Source organism: Alosa alosa, chromosome 22, assembly GCF_017589495.1.
Source record: "Alosa alosa isolate M-15738 ecotype Scorff River chromosome 22, AALO_Geno_1.1, whole genome shotgun sequence".
In the NCBI taxonomy this organism is placed as follows: Eukaryota; Metazoa; Chordata; class Actinopteri; order Clupeiformes; family Clupeidae; genus Alosa; species Alosa alosa.
The window spans coordinates 10,897,694-10,917,552 of record NC_063210.1 but is presented as its reverse complement, the minus strand read 5'-3'; the positions used below and the strand labels follow the sequence as shown (position 1 = coordinate 10,917,552).

The following is a 19,859-nucleotide window of genomic DNA, read 5'->3' as shown; positions in this document are numbered from 1 at the left end:
GTCACAAGACCGCACGTCATTAGGGAAGTCATACCAGAGCTATTTTTGGTCAAAGTAAGCTACTATAAAATTTCTTGTTTGGCCATTAATTCTTGGCCATTAATGGTCTCTTGACGCTATCTAGTGGTGTGTTACATTACTGCAGCAAAAATGATATATTCAGAGGTAGTGAAAGGATTTTAATGGGTTTATCAACTGTGCCAAGCACTGGCCCTTGAATGAGAAACAGAAAATACATTTAGTCTACACATGTGCGATTCACAGGTCTTCCATGTGGGAGCTCAAATGCAAAACCCTCTAAATCCGTCTGACCACTTTTCTTTTAAATAAACTTCTTTTATCAGGCTCCTATTCATGGGTTTCACCAGGTCCCTTTCCACAGGTGTATAAAATTAAGCACCATGATTATGAATGCAGACTGCATGGTGCTTGATTAATACACCTGTGGAAAGGGACAGGAAGAGAATGGTATTTAGCGGATTTGAAGCGAATTATTTAATTAACTTAACGGTATACTAGTAGGCTATGTGTGGAGAGTGAGCATTCACTTACCATCGCTATCTCATTTTTGACGGAGGTGCCCTTGATGCTTTAGCATCTGAACTCTTCACGTGAGAATACCCTGAAATATTTACCTCGTTCTAACACATTACATTTTTCCCATAAAGCTACTTGTACCACGCTGACATATTTTACATATTTTGGGCCCCATGTCACACCTTTTCGGTGTAAACAACAACAGAGACAGTGCCTCGAGGTATTATTTTGGCAACATGCAGCTGGGTTCAACCCACCAACTTGCGCGGTCTGCGACACATGAAACAACATCAGTCGGCTGGAGTGTACTGCCCCGCTATGTCATTCAGTGTGGCGTAAGGCAAGGAAGGGTTGGCTTAGTGGAAAGAGTTCTTCATACACACAAACACGCTCATTCACTCACTGGTGAGGCAACGCTCAGCGTAGGTCGCACTTATGCTGTGACAGAAATAGTGACATTAGAATCGTCAGAAAATTAAAAGAAAACCAGGGGATTAATACTGTTATCACTGACTGCATTTGGTCAGACACAACTGCTCCAGGACGTTAATCTGGTTTAAGGATAGACTTTCCCGGACAGCAGGGACTCAACAGTGAAAGTTTGCCATGTCTGGATCTTATTGTAAAAGTTTGTATGCCTTCAGCGGAGAGCAACACCAGCTTGGTTTGAGATTCGAGGCGGGGGAAATTATAAAAATTACTCAAGCTTTGTCCGGCGGATGGTGGGAAGGAGAAAAGGATGGAGTGAGAGGATGGTTTCCCTCAAGTTACGTTCAGGTCTTGGAGGTAAGGAATTAATGCATTTTCCAAAACAACTCTAAATTCCTCCACGGAGGACCCATGCGTAGGTAAAATTGGCTCGTCTAGACTCATCTGGATGAGAAGTTTTTCATTATTTTCCCGTCCCCTGGTGACCATTAGATTAGTGTTTATAAATCACTTGGTGTCAACTTGGTAGCCTACTTGTTTTTGTCAAATAATGACTCATATTCTTATATGAGCGATAAAGCAGTTTAAAGTGTTTCAACAACCATAAGAAAACGTGGGATATTCTCAAAAAAGGGCGTTCACTCACACATGTTTCGGGAATGCGGGTGTTTCAATAGGCGAGTAGTAGTTTATCACTGTGGGTTACTCGTGTCAGATAACAACCCATTTCTCACACGTTGCTTCCTCATTCCAAACGCATTCCATTCGGACGTCTAGACGTCTGCATAGATGCTCACTGCAAAGACATGTGGTACCAGAGGTACTTCCACACATACCATGACATTGCCTAGACAAGACCATGTGTGCTCTTTACATTTATTTGTTTTGTTTATGTCAAAATCACAACACATCCAAACAAACGTGTTGTCACCTGTGCACAACTTCCAAGCTGTCATAAGCAGTAAAGTGAAAGTAAATATAAGATCCTCACACACTTGAAATGATTTTGTATATCTTAGAGCTCTTGTGGACCAGTTGAATGTTGAGAACAGCAAAACAGAAAAATAAAAGGTGCTATAGTAGCCTAAATTAGCACATGAATCAAACCTTTGTGGTAAGATTCCATCCAGATGGGCTCAGTTTCAGGAGTATCCCACTGACTACCATGACTGATACCAATGGAACAGGTTCTGTGTGTGTTGGAGAGGTGGCAGGTGGAAACCATACCTTGACTTCCTTGCATTTCAGACAGGTTTTGGCCTTGAAAGGGTCCTTTTGGTGGAAGCTCGGTCGTTAGTGGAAAAGCAGGTTTCCTGCTTTTATATGATTTCAACATTCTTGATTTATAATAGGGGAATTGCCCCATCCTACAACTGACATACGGCTTCTCTCTCGGTTTCATTCATGACCATGGCCCACTGACTTTCTTAGTCATTTAAAGCTCATCAGCTTCTCTGTGCCCCTGCCAAACTCATCGAATCAGATAAATCATAAACTGTGGCCTAGCATTCTTCAGGTCTGGCATTTTCATTAATTTGTCCCAACACAGAGCACCGCTATGTTGAGACTTAACACTCAAACATGTTGAGGTCAAGGTCTGTGGAGGACCAGGAGACTGTAGGAGCCATGCCCATTGGTCAAAATAAAATCACCACACCAAAAGTGTAGTTCTGTGTGGTTCTTGTAGGATTTCAGTAACATAGTCCCATTACTAGAGGCTGGTGTGATACTAAGTACTATAAAATGAAGTAACTAGTATTTCACATCTAGGCACTACACTATCTGTTGTACATGTGTTTGTGTGCTCTGGCATTTTATAGTGTTTTATAGATTATTTTCATATCGGTATTAAGTGACTCTGGGCAAACCTTGTAAGTACTATCAATAGATGCATTAAGGTGTACATATCATGTATACAGTTTCTGGTCCTCATAGTCTTGTTGCAACAAGATTGTGAAAGCAAAAGAAAATCATGTTCCAGCTAATTCTGTGAGTGAACAGTATCTATTCTCGTCATACCAGAACTGTAGTCAGCAAATACATGTTCGACTTTGACGTAATCAGGATTAAGGATAGGCTAGCAGAGATTTGACTATGGACTCACTGTTTACTTGTGGTCTCAAGAGATGGTCTATATACAGTTAATAACAACTAGATAAATTAAGGGCATGATTAACTCGAATACAAACAGTGCAACAAGCCAACAACTTTATTGCCCAGGAGCTTAACTGTGTAAACAGTCACATTTCATGGCTAAGGAACTCTGGTCTGAGTTTTAAAGGGAAGTTTATCAAAGGAAAATGCCATGGTAACGAAACTATGCAAAAAAAGGAGAACCAGCCCGGAAAGCATTAGAATGATTCAACCCAGGAACTTGCCATCTTATGCATTCACTATGCAAACTGTAAGCAGTGTGCTCAGCTGTCACCTTCACATCCTGTTGTAAGTGTAAGAAGATGTGTGAATCTACAGTGATGCTGATTTAATCTCTATATGTGACTGTCCATATCATAGGCAGACGTAATCAATGTAGATCTTCATGATTTAGTGCGCATCTGGTTAGCCAGCTCATAATAGAATTTAAAACATTGATTACTGGTATAATATTTGTGATGACTAATTGAGTGTCACCGGTTTCTGGTGCACAATGTGGAGGTACAGTGCGTAAAGTGACAGCTTTGAAACAGGTGGGTAAGCACAGTCTAATACTGACTCACTGGTGTGGACTTAATTAACACCATGAAAGTACAAGGAGTATTTCTGGGTGGCCATTAATATAAAAATGAGAAATATTATAAGGTGAGTCATGGCAGAGGAACTGAACTGATTGCTCCCGAGGAAATGGAATGGAAGCAGACTCACTGAGAGGGGCGGAAATCTCAGATGACCCATCATGCGCAGCTGATCAGCCATTTCATGCCAATCAAATGGTGATGAGCCCATTGAGAACACTCAAACTGGCCTGTGGCCTAACAAAATATGTTAGAGCACTGTGTCAGGTTAATGTTAAGCGGATGTGCTAATAGCACATTGTTTTTGTTTTTATTGTTGAAAGGGTCCATAGCACAGTTTGCTTATCCAAATGTGAGGTACACAGTAAAACCTTCCATAATGTTTTGTTGTTGGTTATAACGTGGATTATTTCATCCAATAGTTCTAGGAAGGAAAGTGTCCCACCATGATTCGTTTGTAATTCAATTTATTGAGCAGCTTCTGTGTATTCTTAATGTGCTATTTGTTATTTCCCCCGTTGCCATGGAAGGATGCACTCGTTCCCCTCGTTATGTGTCATCTGTGCCCACGGTGTGTGTGTGTGTGTGTGTGTGTGTGTGTGTGTGTGTGTGTGTGTGTGTGTGCATGTATGCGTGTCCTCTCCCCTGTGCTCTGCCAAGTTTAGCCATGTGCGAGAACACATACTACACCCAGACACCCTGGGTTGGCACAGAGAAGCTCACAGAGGCTGGCGTCCTGGATAGCGCCGCCAGGCTAAAGCTTTCACAGCTGAGCTGCTGGCTTCTTAAGACTGCTCCATTCAGTTGCCCATGTGTTTCCACTTCGTTAGTACCTCCACGTGTCCAATGGAGCAGCTCCATATGATTTGGTGTGAAGGGAAGTTATGACGAAGTCTGAAATACAGGCCCGGTTCGTCAGCCTCTCTAAATTATGTCATTTGTTATTGTCAAGTTGACTTGTTTTTTCAGAATGTTTACAATTGAGAGATGTGTACATATACTGTTCCATCTCGCTTTTGTAATGTTTGCATTTCAATTCATGCGGATTGTGGGTGATGCTGCAGGCATAACAGGTATATGCTTGCAGTACACATCAACGTTTGACCTATAAGTGAGTTTAGGGAGAGAATTGACAACAAAGTCTGTAGTGAAACAGGTTACCATATCGACCTAGCAGGTGTTTTTGTAAAGTTATTACTTCAACACGTAGCACACTGCACTGCAGCCTACCTGGAATTGTATTAGGTTGTCATAAATTATGTAACTTTAGTGAGTTCAACCTTAAGGCTAGACTAACATGTCTACGAGGTAGTCTAGATGAGCGCAATCATAGTGAAAACATTTCTCCACAAGGAACCTCACTAGTTTCCTCTTTAATTCTTTATGTTTCAGGCTCATTAAGTCAGAGAGCACATTACACTGCAATTATGTGGAAAGTCACAAATAAGTAGTAAGCATGTGTATCACACCACATGACACAGTGGTTCAGAGTAATGATGTCATCAACTTGAGACTGGCTTTTTCTCTTCCCACCAAATAAACACAAGCAGTGAAGTCTATCAGTAAATTGAGCCCCTGGGCTGCCTATCGATTGGAGAGATAAATACAGCCATAAATAGGATGCCCTCTCTCCAGCCTGGTCTTACTGTGGAAGTCAAGTGGAGATGAGTCCCACAAGGAGGACCTGCAGGCTAGTCATACACATGGTCAGTGCAGTCCAGACACACACACAAACCAGCAGAGACAGCGGGGAGGACAGAGCGGGCCTTGTTGGACTCAGGCGGGAGGATCGGCGCTGAACTCTCACAGTGTCGGCCATTGTTTGCCTCCGTCGTCCGTGGGAGAGCAGTCCCTCCCCACATCTGGTAAACGAGGCTACAGGGTTGAACTTGACATCTGGCAAAACCAAAACACAGAAAAAAATCTCGAAGCAGTGTGGTTGAAGAGAAAGCATGCTTCTTTCTCACATGTGCTTGAAATGACTGTTTTGGGGAGTTGGGTTTATGTGTGTGTGTGTGTGGTGGGGGTGTTCTGGGGGAACCCACATAATGAGTCTAGCTGGGGGAGGGAAGAAGTCACTCACCCCAACCTGGTTTCTTCTCGTATTCCTAAACTTGAGTCATGAGGTCCGGTGCCGGGTCGGTAATTAACTCCCAAACGCGTGTGAGAAATTCCCCCTGCGCTGCGGTTCTCACGGCTCCCTGAGACGTTGGCTCGTGCTGGCCCAGAAACTCGCATCAGTTTGGTACCTCCCCACTCCTCCCACCCCTCTGGGTGCAAAGCCTCGCACTACTGCTAAACACAGCTTGGGAGAAAGACACAGGGATGGTATTTTTGACTTTGGCTTGCCATAGAAGTGGCTATGTATGGTATAATTACTATAGCTGTAACATCTCCATTACATTATAACCAACCAATCAGCCAACTTCCGCAAATGACCCCATGATATTATAGCCACTTGACTTGAGCACTTGCACTCTGTGCAGAGAAATGTGCTATATAAATAAAATACTTACTTATTTACTTATGATGGCACACAATCAAAAACTATAACCTACATAGCAGTGAGTTTGGTGTTACAACCACTTTTTTTGTGAGAAAAAGCCTTTCCTGACGTAGGCTAGATATGGAACATGCCTACCTCTCAGCAATAGGCCTAGTCTCTGCCCGTGACCTTGATATGATTGCCAGTTTTGCTCTGTCTGTCACTGAGGTCCATGAGCGCCACATGCTAGCACAAGTGTGACTTTGCCACTCAAAAAAAAAGCCTGTGCCAACTTCGGCATGGCATCTGCCAAACCACTCGTCAGTTTGTCGAGCACACAGAGAGAGCGAGAGGAAACATCTGAGTCAGAGTGTAAACTCACCAACGAGTGGTGGAAATATGGAGGTGCAGACAGCTGAAAGTGCACAAGTGGTTTTTGAAGGTGCGAAGAGACAGAAAAGCCCCTATGAGACAAAACTGATACCCTGTGAAAGAAGAAAAAAAAGATCACTAAACCACTAATCGTAGTGAAAGTGATGACAAGATTGTATGAATAATAGGAAACAGGCATTTCCCTCCTTGACACCTATGCTGGCCCTAACCCTCAGTCAGGATGTGATAGGTAAGGCAAACACAGACAAAATGGGATACAAGGCCAGGTTACTGTTTATCCATTAGTTTACAATATGGGAATGAAGATTTATGTAGACTATATGTTATAGGTTGTTATAAGCTGTCTAAGTAGGCCTTGAGAACCAGGAATGTTTATTTTTGTAAATGTCTTTATTTTTAGGCTCCTGTTGCATCAGAAGGGTGATGTTTTCAGCACTGTTCCCAGTACAGTGTTGCTGCCATCAAGAGCAGTTATTCTAGCCTGAGATTAACAGTCTATGTTAGGTTAGACTGTGTGTTAAAAGAAAGTGACTAAGTTCACCCCTGAAGAGGCATGGCATTGTGAAGGACACCAAAGTGATGGAAAATAAAGTGGTCAACAACGTTTTACTGTAAAACACTGGAATGTAGACCTATGAACAGGAAATAGTTTTCCCGCAAATACTTTCTGCAATGATATTTATAAACAGTCTTTTTTACCATGCCACCATGGCCACTAAAACAAGCAAATCTGGGACACTTCCATGGGAATATTATAACTCTTGTAGCCTTTGGCTGTTGAAAAGTCAGATATTTTCCATTTCCTATAGGGTAGTGGTACCCCAACACAGGAACTTTAAACTCATACAGACCCTGACCCTGTTGACTGTCCAGATGTTCGAATTGGGGGGTCATTGGAGGACAAGCCACCGTTCACGCATGGCCAGGTCAGGTTAACGATGATTCAGCGTGGTCAGGAGTGCCTGAGTCACACACACACACACACACACAGAGGCTCTGATCAGAGCCCCTCTCGCTAAAAGTTGGACAAGAACTTTTTTCTTCTTTGCTGGTAAATCCTCTTACGAAACGAGGGTTTTTGATGCATATGCAATCCCAGGACAATTTGTTTGCGTGTTGTGTGGAATCTATGAGTTGGCATGGCGACATGCAGGGAAGTTTTAACTGCATGTGACAAAAGTTTGATGAGTTAGCTAAAATTAAAAGCTAAACACTTAAAAAATGACTAATAACATGAAGTAAGACTGAATACATAGAATGGATGCTTATGAAGACATTCTGAGTCACGTCATTTTGTTTGTTTTGTATATTATTTAAGTATGATTTCTTTTTAAACATGTTTTTTTAAACATGGTTTTTGGGACTGTGCATGCGTTAGATACCAGTCATTCCTTTAAACTGACTGTCCATGTGTTTGAACTTCAATGTGTGTGGCCTTTGTTAGAAGTACTAATGGCTTAGAGAGCGGCCTGCTGCTCTTGGAAAATGTATCATTTGTGACTGTAAACAGTCACAAGGAAAACAACTTTCTTCCGAGTGAATAATGGAGCTCTCCTCCACCCAAAGAGGATCCTAGATTCATAGAGATGGTTTGGATCTATAACAAAACTATATTTTGAAACTTTCTTCTGTGGGGATGAGACTGGGGACAGGGTACTGTTTTTAGGCTTTAAATAGCCTGATCGACCTCTCCCACATGCTGTGGTATTTAAAGATTTCTTCCCTCATAATTTATCAGGTTATTCCCGAAAAATTTCCAGGCTGGGAGCCATCGGTGCTCCAACGGAAAAAGGGGGACACGGCTTCACTTTGGAGCCGGTGGGATGTGGGAGTGGAGAGGCATGCTGAGATTAGATAAACAACAATGAAAGTCCTTACTATCCCATCCCACCCAGGTGACACAAACACACACACACACTCTCTCTCTCACACTCACACACACACACACTCTCTCTCACACTCACACACACACACACTCTCTCTCACTCACTCACACACACACACACACACACACTCTCTCTCACACACACACTCTCTCACACTCACACACACACACACACACACCAGGCCTGGTAGCTTTGTATTTCATCTAATCTAAGCACTTGACCTTTTGCTAATGGGCACTTGACTGAAAGTGAACAACCTCTGTGTTTTGAAAGGTTTGAATAATGACTATTTGTGTTGTTGCTAACAATCAGCAGCTCTCAATCAACCATATGTTTCCACAAATCTTAGTTCTTGTTAGCTAGTAGGTTGTTGATTGTTGCTGGAAAGGAGGATAGAGTTCCTGTCAGTCCACCAAACACTGTCAGGCTTTTCCTGGTAGCATGTGTAGCAGCCTGAAGCTATGCTGCCTGGAACAAACCGAGAAGTCCCTCGCAGGCTGTCTGGGGTTGCTGAAGTGGACCATCTGGAAGTTTGCATTATTTAATGTTAGCATATGCCAGCATGTCGGCCAAGCCAGAGTCCCAACAGTCCAGTTATCTAGTGAAATCATCTTTGCATCTGCAACAAAATAAGTTGATACATTCATGTGCAACAGAGAAAAGGTGATTGGTGGAGTGAATTGAGTTCTGTGTGAGGTGTTGAAATCACACATCACTTTGGTACCTTTTTTAACAAAATAAAACAAACACAAGATGAAACACACAAAAATCTGATGCTCAGCCTTTATTCTGGTGGACAAAATGATCTTTCCAAAGCCTTTCCAAGTTCCATCCACACCTCATTCTATTCCAGCTGTGATGACACACTCGCATGGAGTAGAGACGGGGGAAGCAGAGGCCTGGTAGCACTCTGATGATAATGAATGACTGAACTAACACTGCTGCTTGTCTCCTGAGTGATCTAAGATTTCATTGTGGGCACTTGCTGGCGCAGGGCTCTGTTAAACGCTTATCAGCTTGATTGTGGCATGAAGCTCTGTGGTTGTGTTGTGATTTTGAGGAAATTCAGAGAGGAAATGGCTTTGGGGAACTTTTGCCTTCACCAAAATGACACTGACTTCTGTGACTTTTTGGTTGTCCAAAGGACATTTCCTTTTTCCTCATGCCACATGTTTAAAGCCCTTGACCCTTTCTCTGTGTGAAATGAACATCATAGACAAACCCTGTCCTGATTGCTGTGCCTGCATCTTTGTAAACACCTGCCATGATTCTGCAAAACATTTTAAATGACTCTTCCACATTAGTTAGTCCTCAATCAGTTTACTTACTCTTGGCATACATACATACATCTAAAATATAAGCAATATCCTGGATCAAACACACTTCTCCTCTACACTTGGCCTGTTTCATAATACGCTGCCCTGTCTTTATTTCTTAAGTATACAGACTTGTTGTATTTGACCTATGATTTGCTAGTCAAGTTCACTTCTTAGTCATTCTCATTGAAATATATTTAGTGAACACGGATGTGGATGCAGTTACCCGTGGACCGCTAAGTCTGTTTTTAGCTCCATCAAAGGAAAGCCAATGCCGTAATGCTCCATGTAATTACATTTAGTCGTAAGTCATCCATGTTGTCATTTGTTTCCACTTAATTTCTACCATGCTTGAGCGAACCCTTTTATAGGAGGTTATGTTTGTACAGACTCTACAGACTCTAATGTGTTTTGCATCACCAGAATGTTTTTTTTTTTTTTTGCCTTTTGTCTTGACTGGACTTCAATACAATTAATTCTGCTTTCACTTAGCACAGAACTTTGGAATCTGAAAGCATTTTTAGACGTATGCTGTCTTTATTTCTGCACTGCCGTGAGCTGTCATATCTCGGTGCATTTTCGGCATTCCCGGCTGAATGAAATTACGATTGGGAAAACCTCTATGACCTAAACCTCAGAGAAAGTGCCAACTACCACGAGCAGAGACAGAATGCAGAATGAAGTCAAGCCTTAGTCTTGCACTCAAATGTGATTTGATTTGATTCGCAAATCAGTTTAGATGCTTTGCACTGATTTTCTACCCTTGTTGTCTGATAAAATGTCACCTTATCCGTCTTATGTGGACCGTTTCTGTACATCTTACTAATATATGTGTATTTTTCAGGGCCAATCAAAACTATTTTAGTTAACAGAAAGAATAGGCCGCCAGCCACATCCTATGACAGTGACTCACAACAGTATCATTTAGTTCCAAAACAGGATCCCTGTTTTATAGCACTAACTGATAAATGGTTTATTGATGTTTCCTTGCTTCTGGGTGTGCATTTTAAAAAGGGTTGCCTCATTTCTTTGTGACAGAGGTCTGCCTCCATGACTGTGCTACCTTGTGACGACCCCAACCAGTTGCCCCTACCCCGAGACTGGAAGTGCTACATGTCTCCTCAAGGAAGAAAATACTACGTCAACACCGTCAGTAACGGTAAGTGCCGTGTAACCCTGGTGCAGTGTAATTGTTGTCCCCCATCCTCTTTCCACATCGCAGCTGGCTCGGGGAAGTAGTCCGACTCTGGTCTGGCCTGGACCGCCGCCAGGATCAGGGCCTGGGTCAAATCCAGAGGCATCTGTTCCGTAGACCTCCTTCACGCCGTGGCCAGCTGTATGCTCAGGCCACTCTCCATAAAACTTTGAGGGGCGAGCCTGTAAAACGCCTGTTGAGGACGGCCGTCTCTCTTTGCCCCGGACGAGTGGAGTGGTGTGGAGCTGCGTCTGGCTGGTACCGCAGGGGAGGGTGCTGGCGGGGCTGCTGGGCAGATCAGAAGATGGCCCTGGATCACACCCTCCTCTCTGGGCATTGTGTCCTAACAATACCTGCTCTGTCTGCCAACCCGCCCGCCCACCCGCCCTGCATCGCTCGCAGGACTGGCAGTGCAATGCTACCCTCCACCACCACCACCACCACAACCTTCTCTCTTTCCCCCTCTTCCTCCTCCTCCTTCTCGTCAGACCAGGCTTCCATCTGCACCCTCTTGTGTAATGTGTGTGTGTGTAATGTGTGTGTGTGTGTGTGTGTGTGTGTGTGTGTGTGTGTGTGTGAAAACATGGCCACAGGATTACAGTATTACAGTTATGGCATTGTTGTAGGAGGAAAGATGCTTATCTGCCAAGACCACCGTACTCCCACGGCGTATCCGCAGCAGATTCACATTCACATGTTGTGTGGGGGCACATTACAGTCACATGTAGCTTGTCAATGTTTCTGTCTATCTTTCTATCTTTCTTTCTTTATTCCTCCCCTTCTTTATTTTTTTCTTTCTAACAAAAACACATCTGGAAGCTACATAGAGTCACAATAAGAGCCAAATGATACGATACGGATGTCAGAGGCGTTTGACGTGCATGCAGAGCAACGTGCGTTTGATGCAGTGGATGCGTTTTAGGAGGACCATACGTTTCAAAATAGCATGCAGAACAGACCAAGGGTTTCGGTGGTCTCCATATCTGCGAATGTCACAGGCCACCAGCTAGAGATTAAAATGGTGGTGGTGTTCTTGTTGATCGTAAATGAAAATGGCAAAACAGTCTTTCGCATTAGTCATACGTGGTTCTTGAAAACCCACATATTAAAACACCCATAGCTGGATTGCTGGAAATGGCACTTGGGTTGCATCGATTAATGATGCATGCTGTAGGCCCTACACCCTCTTTCCATTCAAGTCGTGTTCGCAAAAAAAAAAAAAACAGATATAATCACCTTGTCCAGTTTTGACCCAAACTCTGAAGACTGAAAACAGACCTTTGCATCTTTATGAATGACGTGAAAAGTTTTGCTTTGTTTTCTTCCTGCATCATTTTCACCTCTTGCATGCATCTCCCTTGTGTGTGAAAGTTCACACCCGAATAGACAGTGATGTTGTCGCGATGTTTGATCGCCATGGTTACAGCGGCGTTGCGTGGGTGAGTGATGTCGTAGAGATTAGGGGCCTCTCCCGCCGTGGCCCCTCCTGCTCGCTCTCTCCCCATGGCTGCGCTTTCACTACTTGCACTCCTCAGCTGAGGCTACCCGCAAACAGTTTCAGTTGTCATGGAAACAGCAGTGTGGGAACCGCCACACGCCATCCTCCACCCACAACACGGGGAAATGAGGTTCTGTGGCTTTGTAGTAGTAATGTGGAGTTCTACGGTATTTAAAGGTCCAGAATGTATGGTGTGTGATTGTTGATGTTTCCTGTGGGGGGTTTTGTAATCAAAACAGCCTGCCCTGTTGATCCTAGGTGTCAAGTTGTTATGCATTTTTTTCCTGAAACTGTGTATTTCATCAGAATTGTTTTGTTTCATGTTGCATAATATTCATTTCATTTCATATACATAATTCATATTGTATAATAATTGTTTTTGTCATCATATGCCTGAAGGGAAATGGTATATTAACTTTAGCAATGGACTTACTGTTAGGATATTATGCCCTATCCCATATTGAACATTTTGTTCTTCAATTCTGTTGTCATAGATATTTGGTCTTTCAATCTCACCGAAATACATACACTAGGTTTATATCTGCAAAATACACATTCTACTAGAGTTATGTTAATTAGTTACTGAAATACATGGGGGGAATACATGGTTGAATGGTGATTACTGAACCATCAGTGCTTTATCAGACAGGGTTTTCAGAACAAGTGGACATATGGAAGCTTTTAGCTCAAGTTCTTCCAGGGAGACGTACTGTAAGCTACATCACTCATTCATTCATCACTCCTGTCCAATCACTAGCCCCCACCTGCTTTTACCTTTACCTGGTACTCGCCTAACATACCTGCTTGCTGCTTCAGGTGCCATCATCTCGATGACTTTTAATTCTTTTGAGTGTCAGATTTATGAACCTTGTAAAATAAATATTTGAATATAATCAAGTCTTTCTGGGAGAAACTGCTTTGGCTGTCAAGTTAACACCCTGTGCCACATCTTAATGTCCTGTGCCACATAGTCTCTTAAAAGCCCTGTGTCTGTAGAAAGGGAACTTTGTGCTGTTTAAATGGGTCGTGGTTGCTTCTCTGGAAAGCCATAAGTGGCGAACAGGCAGCGAGGGAACCACAAAGGGGATATCACATATGGTTATGAATTAAAAATGAACATAAGTAGGCCATTCTTCCCAGGCTGCCAAGAGTCAGTCACTTTCATTCACTAGGACACTGGGAATCCTGAATGAGACGCTCTCTTGTTGACGAAGAATGACTGAACAGGAACAGCACTGAATGTGCTGTTAAAAACTCCCCTCCAAAAAAGCAGAAGTTGAAATCTATGGCAAAGTCCTGCTTATCGCAGTTCACATTTTTGGTCTGTATGGAGATAATTAGCTTAATCTCTGTATCAGGTGCCTGTTGCTTAGTAACCATTCACTTCTATTTTGAAGTTGCCGCAGCAGCCCCGTGAAACATTCTAATTAAAAACAAAGAAAGAGATGCTCTTCCTCATCCTTTTATTTCCCATAAGCGTCTTTTCACAGACTTTGGCACTCTCTGAATAGGGGTTCAGTTTTAATGTTGATGAGTCTCAACTGAAAAAGGAAGTTAAATGATGAGGGGGAAAAAAACACTGAATGTGTTAAAAAGAGAACCTCTCACCCCCGCATCACCCATTACTGAAGTAGGTGTGGAGAGCCCTTGGCATCTTCGCTAGGGACTTTCAATTTGATGTGTCACACTCAAAAAGGGAAGAGGATCAAATTATGCAATAGGTGACAGATCCCCACATTTGAAGATCTGAAAGGGTTTGGATGAAAGAACTGGGGTAGCTGGTAGCATGTAAGCAGCAAGTAGACCAACCCTAAGAGACTGAGACACATCAGTGAAAACAGATGCCTTGTTCCCGCACTAACATACTGTATGACCTCACTAATTGGGGCTAAGGGGGGGCATTCTGTCATTCTGTCATTTCAGAATGACAAACATCCCCTAACTGTCCAATTTCATGCATTTACCGTAACATAATGCTGTAAACTGAATTAAACCATATTAGTTTCTCATGAACACAGCAGAATTGACTGGCTCATAGAAGGAACAGGTTGGGAGGAGCGGGCTAGGCAGGCAAACGAATGGCCTTTTATGCCATTATGCATCGACTATGAAGGGATCCTGATTTCGCCGACTGCCAAGTCCCTTCCCCTCGGCGTGTCGTCTGAGCAGAACGGATTGCTTTGGCTTCCGTGGCCCCCGCTGCCAAGCGCAGACACAGCCATCCGAGCCCGGGCAATGAACGGAGACAGAGGCGGAGGAAGGGCCCTCGCTCGGGCCATTGTACCTTTTTTGAAATAGGGGGCAGTGGAGGGGGCAGTGAAGTGCTGAAAGTGAGGTTTTGGAAGTGAACTGAAACAAAGCTAAAGTCACCCCCCTTTTCAGCAGAAGCCGTTTATAGAGCCTTTTTCACTTCTCTTTCCAAGAGAAAAGAAAACCTAGTGCCAGACACTTCACTTTCCACAGAAAGATCTCCTACTCATCAAGTGTGGGTACTGACCTTTTCAGTGTCCAGTGACACTTTGCTAAACTTGACCTATCCATGTAACTATGTGCTAATGTTGTGTTTGAGGGTGTTAATTCTGTAGGGGATCATGTAACTTAATCATATTTTTTCTTTCCAACTCAGAGACTCAGTGGGAGAGACCTTCCAGCACCCCGGGCACTCCGAAGACTCCCGTACGGCACAAGAACTCTCTTCCAACAGGTACATTAAATTAGAGGGAAATGGAAAAAAAAAAACAGTGCAGTCCTTCACATTAGTCATACATGGCTCTCGCAATCCCACAAAAACACCCACAGCTAGATCGCTGGAAATAACCTGGAGTTGTTAACTTGATGCCTGTTCTGCACCATCTATTCAAGGCATTTTTTACAAAAACACATTGCAGACCTAACTGATAAGTGATGTTTTTGTGTGATGTATGTAGTTTTAATGATTTCCTGAGATGTTTTCCAGCCATGTGTTTAAAAAGTTTTTCATGATTGATATTACATTACATTACATTTAGCAGACATGATATCCTTTATATCCTTTTGTATTTTTGTTTTTGTGTATTTGATTCTTCTTGTGTTGTAACAGCACATGGTTTGATAGAATGCAAGCATGGACAATAGCTTGTAATTGTGCAACCCCAGAAAAAAAAAATCTTAACTAGACTCTAAAGTCTAAATCTCAAACATTTGCGCTGTCTGGCGAGTTCCAAGACTCCCGTCCACCATGGGGCCTCCAAATCTGGTCAGGCATCTTCCTACATCATGCCCCTGCAGGGCATCAACCCAGTCCTCTCTGTAACAGGTTCTTGGCTTAAACCGCAGCTTGGCATGAACAGTGCAATGCACGCGTGGTCTGGTTTTGGTTTTGCCATTAGTCGCGGTACACTCTGCATGGGTTTCATGTGTTCCTCTGGCTGCTTTTAGTCTGTTTTTGGAAGTTACACAAAGTCATTTTTTATCATCCCAATTAGATGGAGGTAATTTAATCTAATCAGGTTTTGCCTTCAAAGCCACGTGCATAAATACTCCTGTCTCAAGGTTCCGTTTTGCTCATCAGTGTAACAGGGACAAATCAAAGCACATCTCAAAAGCATATCTGAAGGCCTACACGCTTTAGTGCTTTAGTATTTCTTCGTCTCAAAAACCCCAACCAAACTAAATCGGTTTCTACACACACCAATTACCTATGATGGTATCCTTTTACCCTCAATTGTCACATGATTTGTCCCGTGCTATTATGCATTAGGTTGTAGGCAGGCAGAGAGCATGACCTTACCATGATGTCACCACGTTTACAGAAAACAGACCCTCACCACAGGAGTCGTGGAGAACGTAGCTGTTCAGGAGTAATGAGTCTTGATTGCACATGTGGTGGTGAACAGTGCTGTTCATGACCCATGGACACCAATGCATTTCCTCTCCATTTTCCTTGTTATGAGTCTTTTACTCATACCCTCTGCCATCCCATAATGAGCAAAACCCCCCCGATATGCAGTGCACATTTTTCTATAACTGTTAGCCCCTCCGCAGCCAACCTGCGTTGTTCCATTGGGAACCTCTCTTGCCCTGGCTGATTTTAAGTGATAAGGCATGGGCAGCGCTGGAGGTTCTAGACCACAAGGAGGGTCCTGTTCAATGGTACGAAGCGAACGCATTCCCTGAAAATGACTATGCGTGCACGGGCTGTCTATATTTGCCAAGGGCTGTTGCCAATTTACTAGAGAGAGAGAGAGAAAGAGAGATAGAGAGAGAGAGAGAGGCCCCTTGATTGCACATTTCCTGTTTTTTAATTTGCAAAGTGGCAACGAGAAATGACATGTATCCAGAATCCCACTCCTAAAAATACAGGCTAATTTATTTTTATGAGGCATAACAGCACAACCTTGTATGAGTTGTCACGAAAACAAACACCACAACAAGGGGGCCTCTTCAAGGTGTCACCGTTAACTAAATTAGCATATTAGCATTGACCCTCTCAGCCAGTTGTCGCTACTTTTGACATGGTCCCATGAGCCATGTAGTGTTGCGCACATTAACCATGGTTAACCCAATAAAAGAGTTATCACTCTTCAAAACATGTTGACTTTAGTTTCAAAGGCTCTTGACTCTTAAAGTGTGTGTGTGGGGGTGTTGTTTAATGCACCAGCTAAAAGAGTTGTCAACACTGAGTTTGCACCTCAGAATGGCTTTTCATCTCCCTGGAGTCTGGAATGATTTACGGTTTCAGAGGGGAAGTACCTGAGATCCCTGCCGTTCTGGCCCGTAGAACCGTGTCGTGCATGTGATCAATTACTGATTGGACAGCTCAGCGGGGAGGTGCTAGAGGTGAAGAGTATTAGTCTGCCCTGTGTGACCTTTGACCTGTGGGGATCCAGGGGTGTCTGTGAGGGAGCAGCTGGATTAAAGGGACAATGAGGCGCCCGCTGTCTAGTCCTTGTAGAGTCGATGCTCTCCATTCTTTTGGGTTTGATGAAACTCAGAAAGACATTGAAACACATGCAGCCAGGAAAAACACACACACACACACACACACACACACACACACACACACAGACATGCATAAATGTCACATGCCCCCACACACGTACACACACATACATAAAGCTCATACACTTACTTGCAGCTTATACATCAACACAACAGTGAAGGAATTCAAGTGTCAAAATCCTGTCAGGGCTTCATTCAGCGGTGTTGATTGCCTTGGATTTTCAAAAAAGGCCTAAGAACAAAAACAGTGAAATGAACATTTGACTTGGTATGACACAACCCTGATTCATTAAATTCATTCTGTGATTGGTGTTGTCTTATGTCCTTTTAAACAATTAATCCTGTTTTCCTCCCCAAGACTCCCAACGATGAGCTGGAGTATTATTCCTGCCATTGTAAATCAATTTTACATATGCACAGAAGAGGGAAACTAGACACATAATACATTAGACTGAAAAGCCTGAACTCACAGTCTAGTTCCACTGAATATATTTATACTCAAGACTTAAGAGAGATAGAAATGACACATTTATTAACTATCAATTTCACAGTGTGGTAGTGAAATTGAAACAGAAAGTACAACCCCAAATCAGAAAAAGATGTGATTTTACGTTGTGTAAAATCCAAATAAAAACAGAATATGATAATCTCCAAATCACATAAACTCATATTTAGCTGCAAAAAGGACACAAGACAACATATAAAATGTTAAAAATGACATAAATGACATTTTCAACTTGATTTTAAACAACATGTTTAAAAAAATTGTGACGGGGCCAAGAGAATGCTGGAAAAGTTGTGTAATGATAAAGAAAACAAAAGGAGGAATATTTTACAACTAATTAGGGTAACTGGCAACACGATTGGGTATGAAAAAGAGCATCCCAGAAAGGTAGAGTCCCTTAGAAGTAGAGGAGTTCATCATCTACAGGACATACTATCATTAAAATATTCAGAGAATCCAGAGAAATCTTTGGCCGTGGTCTTTTGGACCTCAGATGGCACTGCATTAAAACCAAATCTGTTTCTGTAATGAAAGTAATTGTATAGACTCAGGTAAACCTCTGATATGTCTATGAGCACAGTTTGATACTCAATTCACAAATGTGTAAACTTTACTCTGCAAAAGAAGACATTTTATTTAGAGGTGATACAAAAATACCACTGTCTTATCTGGGCCTGAGCTTGTTTAAAATGGACTGAGGTAAAGTGGAAAAGGGTCCTGTGGTGAGATCAATCAACATTTGTCATTCTTTTTGGAAGTCATGGACCCTCGCTAGGCACAATCAATTCTGAATGATGTATACAGGTTCTGAGCAACATATACTGCCAACCAAGCAATGTCTTTTTTCGGGGGAAGACCATGAATACTTCAGGAAAACAATGCCAAAATGAATTCTGCACATATTTATTTCTCCAGATCCAGGTGCCAAAACAGCCTGTCTACAGTCCAGACCTGTCAAATTAGGTGCATCATGGGATGAAAAACATGATTAAGAATACCCATACTATTGAGCAACCGAAGCCCTATATCGGGCAGGAATGGGACAACATTTCATTCTCAAAACTCTAAACAGTCATGCTGGAAATAACATCACTCTGCTATTCTGGGCTGGAGGTATACATGAGGAACAGGGATGTAGTGGAAGCTAAACACAAGTAAACACAGTTTATCCACCTCTGAAATTTCAGAAATAGAATTTATCCACCTCTCAAAAGAGTTTATTTGCCAATTGCAACTTTAAAACAAAAAAATTACACTGTATTATCCACATTCACAATATGTACCAGACAGGTATTCATCAACACTCTACGAATAATTTAATACCATATGTATTGTTAGAAACGTTGGACAATAACCTCCACCATCATCAAACATGCTCTGAATGCCTTTTTAAATATCCAATACCGCATGGCGCAGTCCACCTTACCGTGATCACAGAATTCATAGTTTACCCACCTCTTATTTTACTACTACACCTCTGATGAGGAAGTACTGTGCTGTTATAGAGGGGGTATAATGGAGCCACAAAGCCATTCTACTGAGTCACTGTTGTAAAAATGTCTAGTCATGTCTCTGCTCTTGCACCATCTGATCACCTGACAGGAAGAATGTCAGACACTTGAAGAATGTCTGCACACATCTCGAACACTGCAGTATTGTTCTTGCCAAGGAAATTCGATTCTGTTGCGATATATATATTTGTGTTGTTCCAAGCTTTACTTTTGATACAATGTCATCTTTTTTCCTTCTTCCTCCTCTTCCTCCCCTCTCTCTCTTCCAGTGAATGGATTCCACTCAAGTGGAAGCCCATTGCATCATTTGGAACAGACCCACAATCACACACGCAAACACAGTATGGACCAGGTACAGTATGACTGGGATTATATATTATATATATATATAT

The 19,859-nt window shown here is 42.6% G+C and overlaps 1 protein-coding gene across 2 annotated transcripts in view; it reads left to right on the top strand.

Annotated features, from left to right (window-relative positions):
• Positions 1-560: 560 nt before the first annotated feature.
• gas7b (growth arrest-specific 7b) overlaps positions 561-19,859 on the top strand; it is a 45,327-nt gene continuing 26,028 nt past the window's right edge. The window contains exons 1-5 of one of the 2 annotated variants that reach the window (XM_048233830.1): positions 561-611; positions 1,182-1,323; positions 10,817-10,937; positions 15,098-15,175; positions 19,737-19,819. In XM_048233830.1, coding sequence (XP_048089787.1) covers positions 10,829-10,937; positions 15,098-15,175; positions 19,737-19,819 — 270 coding nt within the window. In that variant the 5' untranslated portion in view covers positions 561-611; positions 1,182-1,323; positions 10,817-10,828. Of the gene's footprint in view, positions 612-815; positions 1,324-10,816; positions 10,938-15,097; positions 15,176-19,736; positions 19,820-19,859 lie in introns of those variants that run through there. The other variant, XM_048233829.1, reaches the window with a different exon arrangement.